Here is an 18,752-nt window from a genome sequence, read left to right on the forward strand (position 1 = left end):
AAGGATTCCCACTCACTGGAGTCAAAAGCCTGGCTGTTCAAAACCAGGGGAGAAAAAGGCTTGTTTTTAGAGGTATCAGTGTATGGGAAAACCCATGGAAGAGAGAGACATTTGAGAAAGTTACTCTGTGAGTAATACCTGTGGTTTGTTCTCTTCTGCTTGCCACAGGATGGGTGGCATTAGTGTGTGCTGTGTTTTATCTTGGGCTCTGTGGGTGCTGAGTGTGTAAAGGTCCCAGGGCCAGGGCATGGACTGAGCCATGAGGATCCCCCTTGGGCTGGGTGCAGCAGCTCCCCAAGTTGGACACTCACTGGGAACCTTCTCTACCAAAGTTCTGGTCTTCACAAAACCTCTAGGAACCTGCAGTCTTGGAGGTCTCTGCCCTCCAGGCTAATTTGTTTTAATGTATGAGAACAAACAAAACTGTCTCAGGATCTTCATCCCTTCAGAAACCAGTATGAAATGCGTGAGATATAAAAATATTATTTTAAAAGTTCCTGAGATGCATAAACAGGGTGTCATAATCAACAAACTGCTCCCATGCTGCTGCCCCCATCCCTCTGTGGCTTTGGGTGGAGCCATTTCCAGTTGCTTGTCCTCTGTGCAGGCAGGGCTGTTGAGGAGGGTTATATCTGCTTTTGCATCTGCTGTGCCCTTGGTTTGGAGTCATTTGATAAATAGGTTTGCAGTTGGTTACTTAAGCATCTCCCAAGCTGCAGTCAGCATCTCGGCTGTGGGCGAGGGAGCACTGCTGCCAAAAGTCAGGATATGTGTCAAGAGCCTCCTAAGATTTGGCTGTTTTTCCTTAAAACCCCAACTCCTGGAGTTGTCATTACAGGAGAATCACTTAAGAGGGGTATAAAAAGAACTTCTGGCTGTTGATGTGGTAGATAAAAAACCCTGGCAAACATTAGCTGCAAAGCAAGAAGTCACAGAAGAAGTTCAGGTTGGGTGTATTTTAAAATACCACTAGCTCCAAGCTGGTCTCCAGAAGCTTTTGTGTCCAGACAGAAGGGTTGTTTCAGACACCCCTGCTTGGCAGGGCTCTGCCAGTGCATCTGCAGGAGGAGTGCAACCCTCTGCCCTGCCTTCCTTTGCTAGGGGAAGAGAGGGAACACAGCAGGAATGCTGAGGGCAAACCCAGTTGCTGTCTGTCCAGCTGTCTGAATACCTTGTGCAAACGCCTTGACCTTGGTGGATGGACTCTCTGCTGGGGAAAACAAACTCCATCTGCCTTTTCACTCTTTGCATGGACATGAAGCTGGGAGGATTTTTAAAAGGGCTTCTGCAGCATTCTGACTGTGGTCTGGCTGAGGGTGATCATGTCACTTGCACTGTGACCAAATGCTGCAGGTCCTTCCCTTTGCCCTGCAGTGTGGACACCCCATCTTGGGCTTCCAATTTGGTGCTTGGAAAAAATCCACTGGAAGCGCCATGACCCTTGCACTTCTTTTGCCAAGGCAAACATGGAGATATTTGAGGGACCTTTTACACAGTGGTTTGATGGCAACAAGGCTCTTGCCACTGAAGTTTGGGAGAAAATAACCCTTTCTTTTTAACTCTGAGATCAAGTCAGTGGGAAAGGAGTGAGGAGGAATTTTAAGTGGTTTGATAGAAAGGCATGCAAACTGTGCACAAAGGGTTAAGTCAGCAGGGTTAGCTGTCATCCCAGGGGTACAGCCCAGGCTGCATTTCCCAGAAGACATCGAGTTGCACACACATTTAGGGCGTTTTTCTCAGCACTTTTCAGCACACTGTGTTGGCAGAGGTTTTGAAGGCTCTTACAGGATGAGTCTGACCTCTCGCCTCTATAACCAGGCAGACACTGTGGTAATTTCTGCTACCAGAAGCACCCTTAGATTCCTGTGAGATCTCCAGAGCATGGAAGAAACCCTGTGCAGGCGTTTTGGACTGATGGACAGGCTTCTTTGGTTACTGGTAGCAAAGGAAGGCTCTCTTTTTCCTTGAAGAGCATGCTAAAAGGCCCTTCTGCATCTGGAGTGACAAGAGGAATTTAGATCTATGGAGCACAATTATTCACGTCACTGCTTGTTAGGATGCTGGTGTTAACACCCTTCCTCTTGTGGAAAATCTCTTAAGCCCTGAGGACTGATGTGAAACGTCATGCTCTGGTGAACTTTGCTGAAGCGGGGATGAATCACACTAACTTTGGCTTCAATACATTATCCAAAAGATACCTTCTCTGATAGCCTAGCAGGAGGGTACTGCTGCCCACCCACCCAGGGTGTCAGGATCTGTTTTGGGGGGAGGACAGCACTTTCTGTCCTGGAGTAGGCATAAATTGGGGGGTTGATGTGGGAGTTTGGATATTTGAGGGGTTTTTCACTTGGCTTTGGTTTTGAGTGCTCTATAAAAGCAAAAGGCAGGTCTGTAAGGGATCTCAAGACATTTCCCAAGGGATCTCGATATATCTCCCCTTGCAGGATCACTCAGAATGGTAGATAAGTATACCACTTTTTTAAAAATGAGAGGGGTTTCACTGCATCTCTGACTAACTGTTCTGCTACATTCATGCCACTAAAGGTAAGAAAACACTTTCTTATCAGGGAAACTGTAGCAGCTGGTAGTTAAACCTTCCACAAAGAAATATCTCAGACAAGTGTTGGACAGGTTTGACCCTGCATTACTTGTGAGATCTCACAAACTGACAAGGTGATTTAGCAATTTGGGGAGGAAATGCGAAAGGTAACCCTGTCTATTGAACTCATTTCTATCCTGTGATGGGAATGATTTCCAGGAGTGGAAGCATCTGCAGATAAACTGCGCATGATTTGCGTTCCTTGTCAATTGGAATCAAGGACCTTGATTGTGGAGCATAATGCTGCTCTTGTAATTCAGCCCTTTATCTTTGTGCTGGAGCAGGGTATAATTGTATCTGTGTCTGGAGGGACAAGGAGAAGGGTTTCAGTGGCTGGTACTCACAAAGGCATCTTTAGAAACCTCCTCACCCCTGGTACAAGCTTGGTAGGGCTTAAATGAAAATACCCCTGAGTAGCTTTGACATTTGAACGGTCATCATTGTTTGATTCAGATTTGGTTACAGGACTAACATCTAAATGTTAATTCTTTTTAGGACATTATCAGCTCTTTCAGCAAATGCAGAATGGGGATGCAATATTAGACCCTCAGCCAACCCTGCAGATAAAGGCCCTTTGAAAGGATACTTCTTAGGAGGGAAACATTATCAGAGAATGCAGAAAATCATGAAGATGGTCTCTTCTTAGGAACAGGTAGCAAAAATGATGCATGAAGAAAGCTAAATGAGCCAGGAGGCTTTTAAATTGGGGAGTAACAGCAGTTTTGTGTCCTCTGAGGACAGTCCCCAGCATGCAGTCAGAGATCCTTATAATCCTGTCCTGCAAAGTGCTGGTACACCTGGAGATTGTAGGGTGTTGGATGAGCTGTGTCACATGCTGGGTTAAGGCTGAAGTTGGTGGTCACTTGATGGCATGGAGGTGCCAAGGCACTTGATGTGTGGTGGCTCTGGGCTGGGTAATCTGTATCTTTGTGTGGGCAGGTGGGTTTTGGGCACAGATTTCTGTCCTCCCAGTCCTCTGTGCTGCCTTGCTCACTACACCACACCTGTACACATCGAGGTAGGCTGTGACCTGACCACAACTCCCTCTGAACCCTCAGGGACAGCTCAGAGGTGACAGCTCAGAGGTGACAGCCCAGTCCTGCCCTTCCCCAGTACCCACATCTGAAAGAAAGTCTCTATTTTTCAACCTCCCCCAAACCTGTGCAGAAAGGCACTGGAAGTGGTAAATCCCTTCCCCCGTTGTCAGAAAGGAAACGTGTGACTGCAGAGGCAGAGTGGTGCCGGGTGTTCCAGCTGCCCTGGGCAGTGCTGCTCCTCTGCTGGTGCCACGGGGAAAGACCTGGCCCATCCCCTGGAAGAAGGAGGTCCGGCGCCATCCTGAGCGCTGCCACCGCTGCTTCCGGCAGCAGATCGGCACGGTGTCATCTAGGAAATGAGATTTAGATCATCATCCTTTCGCAGCAGATGGGGGAAGGGAGGTGGGGGCCCTTATCTCTTCTGGGGATTCACCTCTCTTTAAGCTTCTTTATTTTTTTGCCCGTTTGCCTTTTTCTCCATCCTTTCACAAGACTCACTGCCCCTTGCTGAAGGGTAGGAGCCACCAGAGCATCCATGGTTCCTGCTGCCATGACACCGTGCCCTGCATCCCACCTTCAGTTGGGCATCAGGCTTGGGCTACCTCCAGTTTTCCCCTGGGATGGGGTTACATTTTGCTGGTCTGCATGGAGGGAAGAATCCACTGAGCCTTGTATCTGCATGTCACCAAATGGCATCTACCACTTGGCAGTCTGATGATTTTCCTGCATCCAGAAGGGCTCCTCGTCCTTCTCATCCCCACAATGTCCTTGAGAAGTTGCTCAGTTCCCAGGCTGGTCATCATCGCTGGTGTGACTGCCAGCCAGCAAAGCTCCTTGGCATGTGCTTAGTGTTAAGCATGGGGAATAATTCCCTGGGGAGCTCTTCTTAAGTACATTGCTGGAGTGAGCCTCTGGTTAAGACACCTGGATCAAAGCCCATGTGCATCAGTGAGCAGCATGACTTGGCCCCCAGGGGCTCATGGCAGCCCCTGGCTGCTCCCAGCATCACCTCTCAGCATTGCAGCACCCTTTACCTACTCCTTCCTTCATCTTCCCAGTGTTTATTGTCCCTTCCTGGGTGTGGGAAGCAGCTCCTGGCTCAGACCACTTAGCTTCACCTGGAGCTGGGACCTCTGGTTTTGTTTCCAGAGTGGGATGTGAAAATACATCTTGTTTTCACCTGGGTCTGCAAAGGGCTGAGTCCTTAGCCCCCCAGGGCAGATGTCTTTTATCACACATCTGCTTTGTACTGCCTGGCATCACTTTTTGATAGGCATTGAGGTTTTGTGCAGAAGAATCTGTGCTTCAGCCTATAGTCCTTGTGGTTTTGAGTTAAAACCCAGGTAATCACAAATACCAATAGTTTGGGTGGTTTTTCCCCTGCAAGATCTGTTTAAGTAAAATACAAGTCACTGAACTTATATTGAGAGTAAATAAGCTACATGGAATGGCTTTGGTTATCATGAGGTCACGCAGAATGAGCTAATGCTCCCTTCTGGCCTGGGAATTAGACTTTTCAGACAGCAAAATTTCATCCTGCAGGTTCTAAGTCTCTGGCACCTTTCCTTACAGGGGAGCCCAAGCCCCAGGTCTGGGCAGTGCTCAGCCCCTTGTAGAGATGCTCACCCCTTATCCCCAAAACACAGCCCTGCTTGGGGCAGGTTTCTTACCCTGCCAGTTTAAATGAACGTGGGCAGCTGCTGGGGGGTGAAAGCCATCCGGTGGATCGTGATGCCAGGCTGACAGGCAAAGTGCAATGAATCTCTGCATAGCAGCAGTGAGCTTGCTGCCCTGGAAATATTGACCCTTGTGAGATTTTCACAAACTGCAGACCTTGCAGACAAATTCCAGGGTTCTGGAACTATTTGTGTGAGAGGTCTGGAGAAAGAGCCATGTTAGAAATGAAGCTGTGTGTTTGCAGAAGCTGACAGCAGCATGGTGCTGCTCCCTCCAGCCTCACTAGCCTGTTTCTTTCCACTTCACCAGCACTGTACATACCACCATGGATTTTTTTTCCCCATCTTTTTTTTGCAGCCAGGATGTTGTTTCTTGCCTTTTTATTGTTCCAGTGACCTAGCAACTCCACTTTGGTGGAGTCCTGCCAGGAGACTTCCTCCCCAAGCCGTCTGATAGTCTCCAGCAGCACTGCCCTCGGATGGAAGCAGAAGTTAAAATGACACCAGGCTGGGTCCCTGTGTGGCTTTTGCTCTGGCCTCATGAGTGCTGGTGAGGGCAACGTTGCCTTCTCAACTAGAAAAGCTTCTAGGGGACTTTAAAAATCCCAGGAAAAGGAAGGAGAAGTGATGTGTGGGTGATATTTTCTGTAGTATTTCTGCAGGACATTATAGAAAAGCCTGGAGGGGTTTTAGAAATGAATTTGCTGATGCTGGGATTTAACATTTGGGATCTATGGTCCAGGCAGGGTAGCTGTGGACATTTCACCATTGCAGGGTTGTGGGAGAGGGGATGGAGAGGAGGTGTGAGTGCTCAGAGAGCTGTGCAGTTAGGGAGATGTATTTTGGCTTAGTTTTATTGATGTTTACTAATCATAGTAAGAAAGAAATCCCTTTTGGTAAATGCTTCTGGGATCTGTCAGCTGGTGCTGCCCTTCACTCTGCCCTGGGCCTGGGGCGGCTTTCCCCACATTAGGCTGGAGGGATGCTTCTAGGGCAGAATACAAACCAGCTGAAAAGCAAGAAAATACAGATGAGTTTGGCTTTCTGCTCAAGAAAGGCCATCAGGACGTGGGGCCTGGGGCACTGGAGGTTCAGTCTATGCTGGATGGATGGATAGATGGATTGAGATTTTGCTGGAGCCTCAGCATGGTTATGGGTTTTTTAGCAGTATGGTAAGTCATGCCTTATCCCTGTTGGAAGTGGAATTCTATATAAAAGTGTTTTATATATATATAAAAATGTTGATAAACCAGGACTTTTTTTTTTTTAATTCAGTTGCTAAAAGCTGTTTAAAAACAAAAGTTTATGAAAAGCGGTTCGAGGAGCTGCCCTGACTCTGGGCTGGTGGTTTTCAGGCAGCACAGGTGGTCCCATGGATCCCTGTAGTCTCAGGGATCTGTGGATTGAACCAAACTGCCCAAGAAAGATGGGTAAGAAGCTTAGGATTTCATGGGCTTGAGCTGGTGATCTGGGAGCCTGCACCTCCCCAGGGAAATGTTTAGGACACCAAAGCTAAGAAGCTGTAAAACCTCTTGATAAGCAGAACAATATCCTGTCCCTGCACTGTGAAGGTTTTATCCCAGTTGTGGGCACTCTGTATGCATATATCCTGTGCTTTTGGAAAGGATTACAGACTTCTGTGTACTCTTTATTTTGGAGAACCTGTTTCCTTGCTTTAGGGTACTGCTTTTAAGAGCAGTAATTGGATCCTTATTTTTTTTCCTAATGGCATCTCAGAGCATCAGACTCTGGGATGGTGAAAAAAAAGAGTGGGAAGCAAAATTGGCCTTTAGCATCCTCCAGGGTTTTACAGGTCCTGGAAGGGAGGTGGTGTGGAAGTGCAGGGTGTTCTTGTGTCACAAAGCAGAGCTGCAAGCCAGGTGCTGTGGCATGGCACTGAGTGTCTGAGGGTGATGCTGATGTCCTGGGCACCCATCGCTGGAAGTGGCCAGGTGGGCATTAACCACATGGACCTTGGCATTCTGAGCATGCAGGGGCTGCTGCTGGCATTAAACCCCCATCACTTTTCTTGAGCTGACATATTAAAGCTCTAGGCACCTTTGTTGGCTGCATAAATCCTTCCTATTATGGTTCAAATGACTGAAGGGCCTGTGAATTGCTGTCCTGCTCTTCTTGGGGCCCAGTGGGGAGAGGACAAGGACCAGAAGGACCAGAGAAAGGCACTGCCAGTGAATGTGTCTGTGGGGTACTGCATCCAAACCAACCCCCACAAAAGGGTGAGAGGCTCTGGCAAGGCTTCAGCACCTCTTCTTTTCCCTGTACACCCTCTCTTGCCACCTTAATCCAGACTGAATAATTCCTTTGATATAAAAATTAGCAGAAGGGGGTTGACTGCATGTGGTTAAAAACCTCTTGCATTTTTCCCGCACTTAGTGCACACGAGGGACCTTTCCCAGGCAGTATTATCAGAGTGTTTACACTCAACTGACCCATCTCAAGTATGAATTTTTTAAAAGATCCATTTCAGCCCCCCTCCCCTCCTCCAACTCCCCCCTCCACCCCCCGCCTTGAACTTCTTCTTTCAGAGCAAGAACAAGGAAGGAAATTGAAAATCCCAGAGAGCCCTGGACGGTCCAGATTTAGGGCTTTAGCTTTTGTTCGCACAAACTCACTTGGCTCCTAAGCGGCCTCCACCCATGATCCCGACATCCGCAGCAGCCTTTCAAAACAGAGCCCGGAGCCGCCCCCAGCCACTGCTGCCCCGCGCAGCCTGCCTTTCTTCCCAACCTTTCCCTGCAGCCAGCCAGGAGTTTTCCGAGTCGAGATGAGTTTTTTCTCCCCTCCGAGAGCCTCGGATGATGTTAAGATTATGCAACGCTAACAGATGTGGGGTTTATAATTATAGCTGCCTGTCCTCGGGAGGAGCCTGCTGTAGCTCCACGCGCGGCGCTCGGCATGGGATGCTCCCGGGCCCATGGGATGCTCCGGGGCTCCCGGGATGCTCCCGGGCCCATGGGATGCTCCCGGGCCCATGGGATGCTCCGGGGCTCCCGGGATGCTCCGGGGCTCATGGGATGCTCCGGGGCTCATGGGATGCTCCCGGGCTCATGGGATGCTCCGGGACTCCCGGGATGCTCCCGGGCTCCTGGGATGCTCCCGGGCTCCTGGGATGCTCCCGGGATGCTCCCGGGCTCATGGGATGCTCTCGGGCTGTCCCGCAGCCCTGGCAAAACAAGCACTGCATGGGCGGCTCCATTCCCATTCCAGCGGGAATGCTTCCCAAGGAATGCCCACCCTCCCGAGGAGGGACTGCTCCGGGTGAAGGGCTGCGCTTGGGCGACTTTCCTTCTGGGCGAGCTCAGATTAAATTTGTGTTCCTCAGTCAAAAAAGTATTTTTCTGCCCCTCGAGGGAAAAAAAATCCCATCTGTAGGGAAGCAGTGGGGCTGGGATAACTTGTGGTGTGCCTTGGCTGGCTGCAGTCTCCTGACAAATGCTGCCTGTGGGGATGCTGCTCTCCTGGCATTAGCAGGACACATCCCTCCTCCCTCCCTGCCCTAAGATGCCTGTGTGTGATCACAGTCACTGCAGAAAACTTGTGTTATTGTGCTTTTTGGTGTTGTGCTGACCCACACGTGGCTGAGTTGTGAGCATCATCTAAACGCTGGTAGCATCTCTGAAACAGGGCAATGCCTGTGCTGTGTCAGGGATGGAGACAGGAAATTGTTGGCCCAAAAGAGATTTTTCAGGAGTCTCACAAGGTAGATATCCAACTGGGCTGCCAGGGGTAAGCCCAAAGCCTTGAGAAATCAGCTGGAACTTGATCTGTTTGTCCTGGCTGAGATACATAACTCGGCTCACAGCAAGCCACGGACTTGTTATGCTTGCAAAGAAAAAGTAACTCCGAGCCTCGACCTGTCTGGTGAGCATCAGTGCTAGTTTTAACTGGGAAGGAAAACATCAGTCCAGTGGGTGGCAGCGTTTTGTGCTGGAAGTCAAACATTTCTCAGTGGCTGTGGTTATGTGGAGTTAAACCATGCGAAACTGTTGGCAGCTTAGGATGTGACAAAATTGTTAGTGACAGATCGGTACCTCAGCTAAAGAGCCACTCTGCTTTAAGCCTTTAATGCATCAGGGGAGGCCAGATGGTCCTGTGGGGATTTTTTGGGAAGAAGTTTGGTCTGGTCCATCCTCTCCAGAGGAGGGTTGTCTTTGAAGTCTTAATTTTGGTAGGCAAATCAAAGAGGACATTGTAGTTATCTAGCACTTCTGGCAGGCTCGATGGATGTGAGATTTCAAGTCTGTTTTGTTGAACAGCACAATTTTTTTGTGTTTCCTCACTACATGCTGTGGGTTGGATTTCCCTGTGTGGCTCACACTCTGCACCCACTGAACTGGGGAGCTGAGCACGAGGTTTTCCTCCGTGCATCAGGACCTGGCATACCTTGCAGGGCAGAGTTAAAAATGCCAGATGACTCTAAGAAGCCTATGTAAATAATACCTTCTCATTCAGCCCCTCCACTGCCTGGCTGCACTCAAAGCCAGGTTTGCTGGCGCCCACAATAAGGGGAAGGGTTTTGCTTCAGTTTATTCCCAGCAGCTCTGCAGAGCCAAAAGAGGATAGTGAAAACTCTGAGGTGGATTTGCAGGGCAAACAACTACCAGATAAGCAAACAGCAGTGTTTTACTTTTGAACTGGTCTCATTCAATCAAGGAGCATAGCTGAAGGCACTACTTGCTGGTATTTCCAGGCTTACTTTATAAGAAGTGGCAATGAAATGCCTGCTGCAGTGTCATGCTGTATATTTTAGCCTGCCTGTCCAGAGCCCTTGTTGACAAATGAGTTGGCAGCCTGAGAAAGCAGATTTCCCTCTGTCTATCCTCATACCCTGAGGGTTTCTTTAAGCATCTGCTGCTTTGCCTGCTCTCCATGCTGGCCACAGGCTTTCCAGTCAGCATGGGCTGCTGAAAAAAAAAGCTGAAAGCTTTTAGTGAGAGGGGGATGGAGAGAAATTCAGTGCACTGCATCCAGCACAGCCACGTTTTTTGGGGCTGCTATAAATGGACTTGTGGGCTACAATTACAGGCTGGGTATTGGCTCGGAAATGAATGTCCCCTGCCGCTTCCCATCCCCTTGTCCAACTGGTGAGGACCAGAAGTTCTTCCCATGAGACTGGAGGTGGCTCACAGTGGGCTCTGGGTGGCAGTGGCATCACAGCCACTGTGGGGGTTGCCAGAAAAAGTACTCTGGGGGTTCTGCTTCACCACAGCTCTTGTCTCCTTGGCCCATATGGGGCTTACACTCCCAGGATGAAGTACAGACTGTCCCACCTAGCCCTCTATTTTTTTGTGATTTCCCACTGAAGCTATTGCAGATGGATAGAGGACACCACTTCTGAAGTTACCACCTCTGCTGTGGCAGGTACAGCAACTCATACAAGACATACAAGACAAGGAGGAGGTGTCCCATAGGTGTTTCTCTTGAACACACAATTTTCTTACAGAAAATGTTTGGAGGCCCAGAACAGGTTTACCCTTCAAAATCAGAGCTTTTGGGCAGGGACTGGCTGCCTTTAGCTGCTGTCTGGGGATGCCATGCACGGCAGAGACTGCATTTTGGTTTTAAGGAAGATGGACAAAACAAGGACCTTGCCCTTTCAGATTTGGGCTTGCTTTGACTTGTTATGAGCTTTGAAGGTCATCTGAGGCTGCAGTGCCAGCCAAGACTTGGGACTGTAACATAGATGGTGGCTGCTGGTTTTTGTGTGAACTAATATGCAGGGAAATCCTCACAGCCCTGGATGGTACCATAAGCTGAAAACCCTGATTCCCCAGACCACCACTCATGCACAGTCTTCTTCTTCATCTTGTTTCTCATGTTCTGGTAGACATTAATGTTAGAAGTGCCAAAATATTTCATCACCCTGGGGTACTTTGGCACCTGGAAGGGCCGTATAATCCACACCATATACTGATCTTTATCCCCAGTGCCTCATGGTGGCTGGATGGGTTGTACTGACCCTCCTGACTGACCTGCAGTTCTCAGCCAGCTTCATGCCAGCTCTCTGGAGGTGATGGGGTTTGAGGTCAGGTGTCCAGCAAGCACTGGACAAGTGGAGAGAGGGGAAGAGCTGTGGGGCCCTCCCATCTTATATTCAGAATGGGGCATGAGGGATGTGCTGGGCTGTCAGCTCCAGAGACCTTCACACTCCTCCCATGGACTCTACACTGTGAGTATTTCAATCAGTTATTTGTTTTAGACTTTCTTTTTGCTCCTTTCAAAATTTATTTCTCCTAACACAAAATAATCCTGAGGGTGCTGAATTGAATTAGTCTTTTGCACTGAGGTGGGTTTTGGTATTTGGTCCCTCAGACCAATCTAGTTTCCACTGGTGCAAATCCAAAAATAAATTTCATGTCTGTGTTTTGATTATGCAAAGTTTTTCTCTAGTGTAAGTAAATGAGCTCAGAGCTTGGCCTTGGTGTTACTGCAGTGAGCTGAGCCTGCACATCAGTGCTGATGGGATCTAAGTTTTTTTCTTGTCTTTCCTTTTAGTCATTGAAAACAGCCATCAGGAGAGAAGTTCAAGCACGGAGATAAGGACCCCTGGTGCCCCCGTGGAGCTGGTGACGATGCTGGCTGGGAGCAGGGAGTGGCACGGGGCAGTGCCAGCAGCAAGCAGGGGCAAGGGGCACACTGGTCCCCCTGCCAGTGATGGGGATGTCACCCTTCCAGGAGCAGGATCCACAGAGAACCCTTCTGCTGGGACAGTGACCCACCTGCTCACCCACAGCCATCCTCCTGGTGAGTTTCATGGGTGTGGGAGTCCCTGTTAGCTGTTCTCAGCCCATAGACTGAGCATAGCTGGTGGGTTGGGAAGTATTCCTGCCCCACAGCTAGAAATGCAGATTTTTGAGAGAAATCCAATCTTAGAAAAGCTGGGCTTTGTTTTTTAACATTACAACAAAGATGATTCTCAGGAGCTGCCACTGTTTTTCACCACACAGCAGTACCCAGGGAGTCCTGCCCACCCACTGAGCTCAGGGGCTGTGCAAAGAACAGGGACCCCCAGGCATCCCCACACCTCCTCCCAGCAGGAACTGAACCCCATCACAAGCCCAGCCTAGGTTATAAGAACTCGGCTTAAGGATCCCTGACCAGCTGTGATGATGATTTGTGGTGAGGTCCTTACATGAAAATTCTGCAAGTGAATACTTACTTTTGGGCTTGTTCATAATCTTCAGCCATAAGTAAACCAGTGTACTCTTTTAAACATGAACTTAAATCAAGGCCTGTTTCTCACAGCAGCAAGACAAATCTGTGCTCCTTGTCCTGTCCCCAGCTCAGTTTATTTCTTAATATCCCCAGCTGAAATTATATAAGAGTAGAGGTTTTCTTTAATTTTTTTGATTCCTTGTTCTTTTTCTGCTTAGGGACTAGAATATGGAGTTGGCATGCCCAGGCTGCCAGCTGTGGGCTGTTCTGGCACCCTCTCCTTACTGCCTTCTGCATTTTTAATGTCTCTAAAAAAATCTGTTTCTTTTGCCATGCACAAATGAAGACAGTGTTTAAAGTGCCATTATTTTTTGGCGACAGAAACCCTCTGTTCCCATCAATCCCTCCTGCAGTTAAATTGTGCTCTGTTAAACAGAGGAAACATGAGGGATGCAGCTGTGACCCTTCCTGTTGCATGTGGTAGGGCTGGGTACCACTGCAGGTGATGCTGCTGCCACCCAGCTGAGACAGAAGAACTTTTCCAGGTGAACATGGGTCTCTCCTTGTTGCTTTCCAGACTCTGGAAGCCATCACCATGCTGCAGGCAGGCAGAGGAGAGGCAAGAGGGCTCTGGCCTCTCCCAGCACCCCTGCAGCTGCTGAAGGGACAGCACCAGGCTCAGAAACCATCGGCACTGATCCGGCTGAGGGGACGCAGGGAGGGCACCATGGGGCCTGGAATGTGTCAGGGTTTAACAACACTGTGAGGGCACTGCTGCAAACTTCATCTTCACAATCTCATCACCCAGGTGAGCCATCCCAGTTCAGCCTAGGAACACTGGCAAAGTGTTCCAACACCTGGGAATGAGGTGAATGCTGTTCCCCATAGCAGCCAGCATTGGTTAAGCCTGGTTCCCCTGTGTTGTAGATCCTTGTGGATCCAGCTCTTCATCCTCACCGTGCACACAGGGTAGTTTTCTGGCTTGCTTTGTGTGCAAGGATGGAGAGAAGAATCCATATGGCTTCTCCTGGTGCTCATAATTATGAATTATGTGGTGCAGCTTCCAGACACAAAGTTTCTGTAGGCACAGTACAGACAGGGGTGCTGAGGGGCAGGGGAAGCACGGCAGTGTGGAATGGTGTGCGGGCAGCTAAGCCCATCTCAGAGCTCTCATCTGCTTTCCCCCATTGCCTTGCAGGCCCTGACAGCCTCTCTCAACCAGTGAGCAGCTGGGTGGGCACAGAGCTGGGCAGCAGCCCTGCCATGGGCACTGCAGCTGCTTCACCTAGCCCCTTGGGGAACAGCCCCAGCACTGCCCTCCCTGCCTCCCTGGGACAGCCCCAGGTCTCCTCCCAGGGTGTCACTGGGACCTCCACCAGCCCTTTGCTGACAGCATCACCTCCCAAGGACAGCACTTTCAGAGGTGAGCTTTGCTGGCCTTTGTTTCATAACTTTATAAAGCCATTTTATAGTATTTGTTTTCTTGAAGCAGAGGAGATGGTCTGTTTTGCTTGCATGTGCTCTGTTTTTTATTATTTGGATGGTTAGCTGAAATTCCCTGCTGAAAGCAGGAAAAAGCAATGGAAAAAATAATTTGATCCAACCCCCCCAGCATTTTCCACTTAAAAAAATGCAAAGTTCTTTGGATGTTATCACAGTGTTTTCTGCAGGGTGGATGTCTGCAGCTGTGAAGTATCTTCACTGGGCCAGTGCCAGCTGCAGAGCAAGGGCAGCTCTGAGCCCCATCTGACCTGTGCCCAAGTGGTGATGGGGTGGGGTGGAAGGTTGGGAACCCACACTTGTGGCCACATGGGTTTGCCCTCAGCTAGACAGGGTGAGATGCCTGTGCTTAGCAGCTTGCTCAGGGCAGCAAAACTGAGATCTCTGGGCTCCATGGCTTCCCCTTGCTTTCTCTGCAGCAGCCAATTTCTGGAGTTCCCAAAAACAGACTTTGCCCAGCTCCACATGAATACTGAAAACCTCAGTGTTGCCAAATCCTCATCCTGTCTCCAGGTCTTTTCAGGAGCAAACACATCTCCAGGGCTCTCACACTGGCACATCCCTTCCCTCTGTCACAGCTCTTGGGAGCACCACAGGGGCTGCAGGAAACCTGAGATCCAATATCCAGAGGACAGTGCCCCGCTCAGCCCCGGGATGTGTAGTGAGCTGCAGGCTCATATATGGGAATGTGGCTGTGCTTATGTTTCCTCCCTTTGCTGCTTGATGCTGTGCTCAAGCCACAAAAAAAACCAAACCAAAAGACCAAAAAAATACCAAAAAAAAAGCCCGAGTCATCTATTTCCAGCAATATTAGAGCAAAGGTGGGATTTAAAGCAAATCCCCGCAGACCTTGTCCTGTGGGGTTTCCTGCTGTCTGGGCCACGCCACTCTCACAAAGCCTGGCAGCAAGCCCTGGGTTTTGTGCAAGGTCTTCCTGCGGTGAGGGGAGTCATGCCTTTCCAAAAGAGCACTTTGTCCAGATTGAAAACTTCCTATGCTTAATATCTGTATGTGCGCCATAAGCATCTGGGAAGAAAATGGATCCATCTGTTTATAATTTCATATGTATAAATCCATTTTTTTTATTGTACCATAGCCATTGGAAGCAGCTACCAGCCATCCAACAACTCAGCTACGGAGAGGTTTGGTTCGGATTTCCCCACCACCAGCACCTCCATTCCCACAACAGCCACCAAGGGTGGAGGGAGGACATTAAGGTCTCTGCCAGCCAGCACCAGGCTGGTCACCATGGCAGAGATTTCCACCTCTGGGACTGAAATCACCAGCTCTTCAGCCCAGAGCCAGACCCCTGGGATGTCTGTGGGTGCCCAGGGTGATGCAGGCAGAGGTGTCACAGACCCATTGCTCACAGGCTTGCCGTCTGCTTCAGAAAGTGCTTCTGCAAGTGAGTTTTGATAGACAGCTGTATACCTCAGAACTCTTATTTAAAGACTCTCTATTAACAAAATACATCCTTTTTATTTTAAAGAAAGGAGGAATAATATTGTATTTGGCACATTCTGTACATTTAAAAGCATTTCACAGAAATGAAAGTATGGATAAATATTATTCTTGTTGGAAGGGGAGGATAGATTTTCCTTGAAAATTTCCAGTTGAATTTTGCAAGCAATAACTTCAGCAGTTCCTATTTAGAGACCACTTTTCCCCCCTTTCTTAATGATTTCCCAGTATTAAATATTTCCCTATTGAATATTCACACATACATTGTCTACATCTACTGATAGTGGGGCTAAACCTACCCAGCAGTTTTTATTTATGTTTATGAAGTTTTGCCTTTCTCTTCTCCTTTTTCAGCTTTAAGCAGCAATTATGAACCCCCCAAGAGCATCCCAGGTGCCGAAGAGGCGCCGCTGCACTTGGACATCCAGGGTGCAGACATGTCCAGCATGGCAGTGGGGACACTGATGTCCCCAGAGAGTGGCCACACATCTGGGATGACAAGGGACTCTGCCACCAGCACCAACCCCACAAGCTCTTTGGGTGGGACCTCCTCTTCCTGGAGAACTGGGACACATCATCCCAACAGCTCACAGGAAGCCACCGATCTCTCGAGCCCTCCTGGGGGTCCTTTGCTCACAAGCTCCCTCTCTGCCTCTGAAGGTCCTTTCCAAGGTAAATTTGTTAGTCTGAAAGCTGTCTGCCTTGGGCTGGGTGAGATTTCACATCCATGCCCTGTTTTTCTTCAGATATGGTCATCAGTCATTATTGGATACATGGATGCTTTTATTGCTGGCTGCACTGAGCTGGCAGTGGGGTGGGTGAGAAGGGGTAGAGTGGAGATCAGCTTTTGGGTGAAAAAGTGGAAATCGTCGGTGGCCTCATTACTAATGAAACTCCTGTCCTGGGAAGAACATTGGTAAGAAATACTGCACACAATTTCCCTGCCAGAGATGCTTGCTGGGGTTTTGCAGCTGTCACCAGGTGCTATATCTGCCATGCAGGCTGGTCTGTAGGACGTGGGTTTGAGATTTTTCATGGCTTTTTGTAAGGCATATGTGCCTGTACTTAAGAGATTCACCTCTTCAGTTTCTCAATGAGCAGCACAGAAATGGGTGCTGAGCACACAGTCATATGTGTAGCTCTGTATGCATAGATCAAACCTGGTTTTATTGTATCCTAGGTGTCAGAAGCAGCCACAGACCAGTGGCTGAGAAAGCCTCCCTCACTTCCTCTGCCACCAACACTCCCATTTCAGCCACATCCAGCGGTGGTGGGAGGCCAGCCAGGTCTGCCTCGGGCAGCAGCCGCTGGACAGCAGCCAAGGGCTCCACGTCCAGCAGTGCCATGCACAGCACCTTGGGCACAACCCAGTCCTTGTCCACATCTTATGTGAGAGAGACCTCCAGAGCTCAGGGGTCCACAGGAATGACAGATTTCACTGAGGTGGAAGACCCTTCCCTAACACGCTCTCGCCCTCCTTCGGAAGGTCCTTCCCCAGGTAAGCTCACGTTAGAACTGAAATACCATTTTTCTCACATGCCAAAGGAGGAATTCCTGTAGCTTGCACTTACCTGACTCTTTCCTGCTATGTAGAATATACTGTTTGGAAGGATACAGTGTGATTTTGTGTCTGAAATTATTCAGCTCTTTCTTGATCAAAAAAAATGTACTTTAGTTTTTTTACAGAAAGGGCACGTGTGTGGAAAGTCTCATTATGCCAAGAAAAATAATTAACTTTCAAATCACAGTCCTTTTTTTACTATCTCCAGTTGCTATCTCCATGTTACAGACAAGAGAACTAAGCAAGTGAGGATTAGATCATGTCCCTGTGGTCCCAGGGATCAGACTTCAGTTCCTACCTTCTGTCCTACTTCTTGGATCATGCTGCTTCCCAGAATTTGAAGCAGCTCAACAAATTTCAGGCAACTTTGAATGTGGTTTCTGAGGTCCTTCATGCTGCTGTTTCATCACAGTCCCCACTGTGGTTCTGAAGGGGTCTGTTCCCCTGATCCTGTCTCTTCAGACTTTTCTAAGACCTTCACACTGCTCAGGGTAGTGCTTTGTCTGAACTGATTTCCAGGCTTTTCTGGGTCGTCACGATATTTGTTCTAGCAGCATGGAGTGCACTCAGGCACATAATGGTGAAATCAAGTGCACAGCATTAGTATTTCAACAGTTTTTATATAATAGCACTTTTGTCAGCGTCACGCTGTTTTTTAGAAGACAAATTTTTGTAGGAAGAATTTACATATTTGGAAATTGATATCTTCTCATATTTTCTACTTGTGTTTGTGTACTCGCTGCCTCTGGGTGCTATTGGAAGAAAGCTCATTTTTATTTATAATTTCATATGTGTAAAAATGTAACTTGTTTCTTTACCACATTTTAGCTACTGGAAGCAGCCATGTGTCATTCAGCATCCTGTCAACAGAGAGAAGAACCAATTTCCTCACCACCAGCACCTCCGTTTCCACAACAGGCACCAAGGGTGGAGGGAGGACATTAAGGTCTCTGCCAGCCAGCACCACACTGGCCCAAACAACAGAGATTTCCACCACTGGTGCTGAAAACATCACCTCTCCAGGCCATTCCCATTTTTTGGGAACCCAGGATGGTGGTGGCAGAGGTGCCACCCTGAACCCATGGTTCACAGGCTCTCCGTCGGCTTCAGAAAGCACTTCCCCAGGTGAGCTCTGGCCACACATCAGACACCCACCTGCATGGAGAGTGAGGGCGTGCTAGAAAGTGCTGAATGATGGCATTGGACATTATGGATGAAAATTTTGTGCCCTCAAGATTTGCTGTGTTTTCAGGAACAGCACCACTTCAAGACTGCTCCATTTGCTATGTTTATACTGGCAGAAGCAGCAGCAGTTATTCCTGACTCCCACCCTGGGGTGCAAAGGCAGTATTTACTGATCCCATACAAACCTGCCATGCTTTATTTCAAGTACCAGAGATCTGGGTGCTGTGTAACCTCCCCATCACTCACTGTGGGTGCAGAGGTGACAGTGTGAGTGTCTGGTGCCCAGGTCAGGCCTGTGGCACCAGGGGCAGCCCCGAAGGAAAGCAAACCCTAGAGTGTTTCCATAACTTGTTCCTAGTGCCTTGTCCAGGGTGCTCTGCTGTGAGCAGCACCTCCTAGCACAGGAGAGAGCTGTGCCTTCACAGCTAGAATTTTCCACAGGATTGGGTTTTCTGCCATGTTCTCTCTGTGCCCTCAGCCTGAGGTTGGTGATGGAAGAGAGAACACCTCCTTATTCATAATGTAGGCTGCACAAATCATTTTGCTTTGCTCTTTCT

At 48.9% G+C, this 18,752-nt stretch overlaps 1 protein-coding gene across 5 annotated transcripts in view; it reads left to right on the forward strand.

The window, feature by feature from the left end:
- The window catches only part of HEG1 (heart development protein with EGF like domains 1), a 51,639-nt gene that overhangs the window by 6,389 nt on the left and 26,498 nt on the right, over window positions 1–18,752 (forward strand). For 4 of the 5 annotated variants that reach the window (XM_014249584.2, XM_014249580.2, XM_014249581.2 and 1 more), the window contains 7 exons: window positions 11,829–12,077; window positions 13,066–13,296; window positions 13,687–13,911; window positions 15,085–15,393; window positions 15,804–16,121; window positions 16,630–16,947; window positions 17,839–18,135. In XM_014249584.2, coding sequence (XP_014105059.2) covers window positions 11,829–12,077; window positions 13,066–13,296; window positions 13,687–13,911; window positions 15,085–15,393; window positions 15,804–16,121; window positions 16,630–16,947; window positions 17,839–18,135 — 1,947 coding nt within the window. The remainder of the gene's footprint in view (window positions 1–11,828; window positions 12,078–13,065; window positions 13,297–13,686; window positions 13,912–15,084; window positions 15,394–15,803; window positions 16,122–16,629; window positions 16,948–17,838; window positions 18,136–18,752) is intronic. The other variant, XM_014249582.2, reaches the window with a different exon arrangement.

The sequence above is a fragment of the Pseudopodoces humilis genome, chromosome 8 (genome assembly GCF_049639895.1).
Source record: "Pseudopodoces humilis isolate 2021_Gansu_Grassland_sample_001 chromosome 8, ASM4963989v1, whole genome shotgun sequence".
In the NCBI taxonomy this organism is placed as follows: Eukaryota; Metazoa; Chordata; class Aves; order Passeriformes; family Paridae; genus Pseudopodoces; species Pseudopodoces humilis.